Source organism: Motacilla alba, chromosome 7 (genome assembly GCF_015832195.1).
Source record: "Motacilla alba alba isolate MOTALB_02 chromosome 7, Motacilla_alba_V1.0_pri, whole genome shotgun sequence".
NCBI classification, from domain to species: Eukaryota; Metazoa; Chordata; class Aves; order Passeriformes; family Motacillidae; genus Motacilla; species Motacilla alba.
Genome location: NC_052022.1, coordinates 27,535,047 through 27,541,855, shown reverse-complemented (window position 1 = coordinate 27,541,855; position 6,809 = coordinate 27,535,047). Strand labels below are relative to the sequence as shown.

The window sequence follows — 6,809 nt, the reverse complement described above, 5'->3', positions numbered from 1 at the left end:
TAAAGAACTCATTTCACAGTCTATACTTTCAGATTGTAAAGTTCCGTCCCATGCAATTATATATATATATATATATATATATGTATGTATATATATATATATATGTAATGTAAATATATATATACACACACAAAGTTGTAAATTTCCCTTCACTGATTTCATAGGACTTTTTCTTCCCATTTACTTGCTAGCTGTCCCTTTCATAAGTGCAAGATTGATGAAGGCATAATCCTATGTGACTACAACGATTGCTTCAGTCAGATGTAGCAAGTGTAACACTCGAGTGTCTGTGTCAAGGCGGTGTCTGATCGGGCAATGCTGAATTCATTCGGTTTGCACATGGATCATGCGCAACGGAAACAAACAAACAAAAAGGAAAACGAGGAAAAAAAAAATCAAAAATAAAACCAGAAAATCCTTGGATCAATGTATTGCTTTCTGCACTCCTATCTCACATTATCTCTGGTCGATGTCTGCTGGAGCTGCCTTGCTTTTGTCGGGATTCTCCTCCTCAGCCTCCACTTTGTACATTTCCTCAGAGCCTTCCTCGCTGTCGTTCTCCTCCGACTCTGTCAGCAGCTCCTCATCCTTGTACTCTGCCACGTCAACCACCGTTCCCAAGTGCTCTTTTAGCTTCCCGTGGTGCTTTACGTGGTAACGCTGGTTCTGGAAGAATTTGATGATGGTGTGTTTGGGGAGATCCAGCTGAGCAGAGAGGGTGTGGATGGCTTCCTGATCGGGGTAGAGACCCACGTCGTGAATAAAGCTTTGAAGGATACCTAGAGCTTCCAAGGAGATCTTGGTACGGGATCTTGGCTTTTTGGCACAACTGTCCTCAGCAGGTGGAGGAGGAGCCTCTTCTCTAGGTGGGGAATTCTCCTTGGCAGGCTGGGACTGCTGTCTGTGCAGCACCTATAAGATCAAACAGACACACACTTCACATGCTGACCCCCTCGGTGCTTGACATAGGGCACTTGTACAGGTCTGTACACAGGACCTACTTTGTTCTGGTCAAGAGAAGTACAATTAATATGCATTTTCCACTGCCCTTCTCACCTGTAAGACAGCTACACCTGTCTGTACAACGACAGACTGAAAAGAGGAAGTAATATAAAAGGCAAACAATAGAAAATAAATGTAAACCCACAAAATAAGTAAGAAATACTAAATGTAAGTAATAAAAAGAAATCTAAAATAGTCAAAATAAAAATTAGGTCAAAAGGTATTACAGTCTCATGGCCATGATGACTGGCCAGATGTCTCATCTCAGAAAAGTCATTCTCCTGCTTTGCTGCTCTTCTGCCCATCCTTGTTTCCTCTCATCTTTTCTGGCCACACACTTTGACCATTTCTTCAAGATTTCAAGTACCTCAAAGGCCTAGGCATATGTGGGATTGTCATGTGCTACTTTATGAATAATGATTTTGCATTAAAATCCATCACAGCTACTTTATGAAAGAAAAAAAATAGTACAAATGCAGAGATTTGTTAAGATTTCCCTTCTCTCAAGAGAGACAGCATAGTCAATTCAGTTGCTTGACACAGGTGGCTTTAATGTGTGTCCTGAACAGATTTCTCTGTATTACTTTCTCTATAGTAATTTCACTAGCTGAGGAGTTCTGAGTTCAAATAATAGCAGCCCTCTATTCTGAAACACCCTCTGGGCAAACACACTTTGCAGTCTTGTAACAGATTTTCACCCACAGTATCTCCTTTTCGGCAAGTTTAAAGAAAGCATATGTAGCTCTTAATCTTCCTAACAGCCACTTAAAATGACTAAGAAAGGGCCTCGTGCAGCCCTTATTCCAGGGGAAAAAATACCTGCTCTGAATTGTTCAAAACACAGAGGAGCTCCATACGCTTTCTTTAAAACCAAATCTATACAAGGGAGATTAACAGAAAAAATCCCCTACAGGATTGAGGGCTGTATTTGCCCAGAGGTTTCTTCAGATGCTGGGAAATAATTATTAGAGCTTGACACTCAAAGCTAACAAAATCAATATGGATAACTATTTTCTTCCACAAGTAAGAGGGAATTCTGGCTCTTTATCCAAGAAGAAAATGTCTTTGCTGCAAACTGTAACATTCAGAGAATCAACCCTACATTAAAGCTCTCTAAAAAAACCCCCAAAAACACAAGGATAAATAATGGAAATGTGCTGAGAACTTGCACTGAATTTTACACACATACCGAGCCCCCAAAATACTACACTAGTCAAGTTATTACCGCAAGAGGGAAGTCCACTGTGGACTATCAGCCTGTTATGCAAATAAATGAAAAGGCTCTGTGCCGAAGAGCCCTTTATCCACTTCCTCCATCAAACGTTCCTGCCATAACAATTTGTAACATCAGCGACCTCCAGTCACAGCTCTTGGGAAGCAGATCGCAGTGCCCCGAGGAGCTGAGCCTGCCGGGGATGCTGTGAGCGGGCCCCGGGGCGGCAGCCGGCCAGGGCTCCGCTCCCGCGGGGCTGCAGCTCCCGGGCACGGAGGCAGGACCCGGCTCCACGGCCCGGGGGGAGCGAGGGCTGGCAGTGCAGGGACACAGCTGCACATCCTGCTGCTGGCAGCGCTGCCCGCTGTCCCCGAGGGCACAGCTGTGCCAGGACAGTGGCAGGAACACCCCAACACGGAGCAGCTCCACACGGACGGCCAAGAGCAGGTGCCAGCACGGGACTTGCCACCCGTGAGCGAGAGCTGAGGCTGGGCAGACACACCGCAAACTTGTTTCGGTGCCAACGTGTACATTTTCCTCCCAAGCACGAAAATACTGAGGGTGCCACAGAAACGGCTAACCAAGGAGCGGGAGAAAAGGGGGAGCTCAAATGGAAATGACAGATAATCTGGTTTATGTTTTATTACATCTCTTGCAGTAAAACAGCATAATGTTCCAATGAATGGAATCGCTCAGCTGCTCTTGGAGGATTTCTTTTTTGTCCGTGGATTGCTTTCAAAGAGAAGGGCTGACGTTTCCAAATAGAGGGATACAGATGAGGGTGGGATCCGTACCTACGTCAGCAGGGAGCACTGAAAGCAGCAGAGCCAGGATCGCTGGCTCTAGCCAGGGACCAAGCCCCATAAATTTGTCACACAGACCCTACCTAGTCTCCCCTGTTGTGGCTTCTGGCCCTGTCCCCTGACAAAGTAAGGCCCAGAGCAGCCAAAATCAGAAGGATTTAACAGCACAAATAAACTGCCAGGGAACTTACAGACAGCGTCACGCAGAAAGCTGCAAGTAGCATTGCTAATCAGAAGCTGGATTCAAGTAGCATCTAACAGAGATAGAAACACATCCAGAAAGGGTGCGAATTACTCAGTTCATTCTTGCTGGAGTTGGAAGGGGGCTTTTTTTTCCCCTTTTCAGTTGACAAATAGCATGAGAAATGATCCAGCTTGAAAAATGTTACAAGACTTCCAATCAAATATAATGATGAAAAAAATCCAACAATATGGGATCAGCAGCAGTAAAATGTTTAATTTGAAGGAGATGAAGAGATGCCTACAGCATCTATAAAGCAATCAACCAAAGAGAGGGCTGAGTGCGGGAGGGAAGAATAATTTCAATTAACCCTTCCTTCTCCAGAGTGACCTCTCCACCTTCTCCAAAAAGGAAAATGCAAAACCTGGGTGTTATCAATGTGAAATACTAGAAAAAAAGGCTGTATTTTATTTCACCTCCTGTTATCTCAGGTAATGAAAAAAACTAAATCTGTTCTTATAGCAGAAAAATTTCATTATTTTACTAACTTCTGGGGGTCTCCTCTGGATCGCCAGCATTAACAAAGGATTTCGGCCACAATATATTTTTCAGCAATAGAACTTTAGCCATGTACAGAGAGATGGATAAATGAACAGGATGTCCTTCACATCTGGGCTGTGGTCAGTTTTGCAATTTCTTCTGACAGGACAGGCTATTTAGCACAAAAGAGAACACTCTTCTATGCAAACCAGATCAACTGCTGAGCATTCAGTACAATATGAAGTCTAAATTACCTTCATGTTAAATATTTGCTTTAAACTACACTTGATTGATGAGTATGCTGGCCAGTTTGAGTGATTGGCTTACTTCACGTCTGGCTCTGCATGCCACAGCCTCACAGAGGAAATGGACCATTCTTGGAGTTCCACATTTTCAGATCTTGGGTCATTATTAGGCTCCTCCATTTGCAGGTAAAGTTTCCAGCAGCTTCACACGCTGCTGGGCATACCCTGCCACATCTCTTTGGGTTTCAGGTCAGTGCTGCTCTGCCAAGAAGGAAACATCCCTGATCCCCCGTGTACAGGGCGCATTTCCCAGCGCAGGTGACCCCTCAGTGGTGGCCGGACCTACCACAAAGCACCACGTACACCATGTGCTTCTGAGGTAAGGGACAACAACAATGGCCCTGCTCAGCTTTCCTTTTCCCAGGAAGGCTGCTGCTGGGCTCAGAAGGGTGCACTTTGTGGCACAGATGCCCCACGCCCCCCTTCCCCACTCCCATTTCCATCCCACATGCCCTTCCCCACTGCTCCCCAGCCACAGGTGGGGCAGCCTCCTCCTTCTCCGCAGCCAGCACCATCTGGAGCTGACTTCCCTTCCCCTTCCTGACTTCTCATCTATTTCAAATCAAATGTGAAGATACAGATTTCCTCCCATTCCCAGAGGATTTATTCCTTTCATTCCTTCAAGAGATTTAATCCTTAAACACTATAGATAGGCATGGCTGCCTTTCAACATTTCAGAACCAAGTATCTCTGGCAGATGCTGCTTCACGAAGGTTCATTCAGGTAGACTTTCTCCTCACAGACAAACTTATCTTTCTGAAACAAATTCACCAGTCCTGGTAGAAAATCTGCAAGAAAATGACTGTGATGGAAGTTGACTTTAAATGATAAAGTGACTGGTCTTAGATCGCACTGTACTGAAATATGATTTGAAGGCCACAATGAAAAGCAGCTGGAAGCCATGTGTAAAATATAATAGTACATGCCTACAGGGAAGGAAGTGAGATATTGAATGATTAAATTTAGGAGAGTATATAATGTAGTGTATCATTACGGGAGTGATCAGGATTATTTGTAATAAGCTAAGGGTTTGTGGTCTATCTAAAATCCAAAGCCAAGAATTATCGGGGGGGGGGGAAGGGACTGTTGCACTGTTTTACATGTATCCACTCCCCATGTGCTCCCTCAGGAGAAACCTGACTTCGGTGTTCCCACAGAAAAGGGAGGTGAGCGAACTCAGCTGTAAGATGAACGTCAAGTAATTGCAGTCTGTGCCTGTACTGCATTTAATTTTGGCTGGATTCACTATGCCACTGATGTTTGTTTCCATTTCCACCCACTTTCTAGCTGGAGCTACACACATGACATTGGTGAGAGGCTAAGGGAGCCAAGCAGGAACACACACACACCCGGGCACCACCAGCAGTGAGGCACCAGCTGAAAACACTGGCTCTGGACACGTCACCCTCCATTGCCCGGACAGACTTTTGAGCACACTGGAATCAGGAATTGCATTTCTATGTGAAAACCCCAAGCTCTTTTGTTTCCTAGTGTGGTTCTGCCCTTCCCTTTGCAGAGAGGATGAGTCATGTGAGCTCCCTTCTGCTGGGATTTGCTGAGATGAGGAGATGCCCCTTGCTAAGAGAAACACCAAAAATGTTACACTCTTGAAAGACTGTGAATTTGCAACAGAAACTGCCCTTGCTGAACAGACACCACCAGCGTGAGGACAGCCAGAGTGAGCACTGACAGGTACCCGGATGGCATGCGGTAATCAATACCAATTTTGATAACCCAAACCCACAAGGAGCAGAGTTGAATGGGCTGGCCTTCTCTTTGCCAGAGGAGGTTTAGACTGGATATTAGTGAAAAGGTTGTAAAGCTTTGGAACAAGCTACCCAGGAAGTGGTGGAGGCACCATCCCTAGAGGTATTTAAAATATGTGTAGATGTGGCACTTAGAGACGTGGTTTAGTGGCGGACTTGGCATCGGTGGATTAATGGTTGGACTCGATAATCTTACAGGTCTTTTTCCAAACCAAATAATTCTACCAATCTAGTCTCAGTGGTGGGAAGGGGTCTCACCTTTCAGCTTTTCTTTACCTTTACACCGTTCTCATAGCCAGCCATAACACTGTATCACATCAAGGACTTCTATTCCAAAGACAGCAAGATTTTAGCCTGCTTAAGGACCCCAAAATAAAGGCAGAGAGAACAAACATACTACAAAACATAGGTCCAGAACCTTAATTTCATGCACCTAACACCAGTGATCTGTTACTGTTCTTACAAGTGTTCATGGCTCATCAGCAGGAGCTGCCACCAGTTTGACTCCATGCAAAAACAATTCACCACACCCCTCCTGTCAGCAAGCCTCTGGAATAGCTCCTTCCCCAGGGCCAGCTGAACTCAGAGTGGAAGACAGGCCTAAACAAGGTCTTCAGCTGCATCTTACTGAGCAACACCTCACCTCTGTAAGCTGAGAGCCCCTGGCAGTGCCCAGCTATCCTGGTAAGTGTTTATCCAAGAGACAAACTCCTTTTGCTGCCACAAAATCTCACACCGAGAAGGAGACGCTGTCCCTCTTACCAGAGTTTACAGGAATAATCTGCAGGAGATTACTCATTCAAATAAACAGCCTTACACTCCCTAGCCCTGGTCTCTCTTCACATACAGAAATGTGCGTGAAGAGAAGAGAGGCAGCAGCTGCCATAACCAGGCCTCCACCCTGACAGCCCCCCAGGCTGAGGCTCACAGGGGTAACAAAATTAATTACACAGCCAAGACTCTTTACAGGTTTCTAGGAATGTCTGTACAAGAAACTGT

General features: G+C 45.3%; 1 protein-coding gene across 3 annotated transcripts in view; it reads right to left on the bottom strand.

The window, feature by feature from the left end:
- Nucleotides 1-456: 456 nt before the first annotated feature.
- Nucleotides 457-6,809, bottom strand: part of SATB2 (SATB homeobox 2) — a 131,781-nt gene continuing 125,428 nt past the window's right edge. For all 3 annotated transcript variants that reach the window (XM_038142453.1, XM_038142452.1, XM_038142454.1), the window contains one exon: nucleotides 457-912. In XM_038142453.1, coding sequence (XP_037998381.1) covers nucleotides 457-912 — 456 coding nt within the window. The remainder of the gene's footprint in view (nucleotides 913-6,809) is intronic.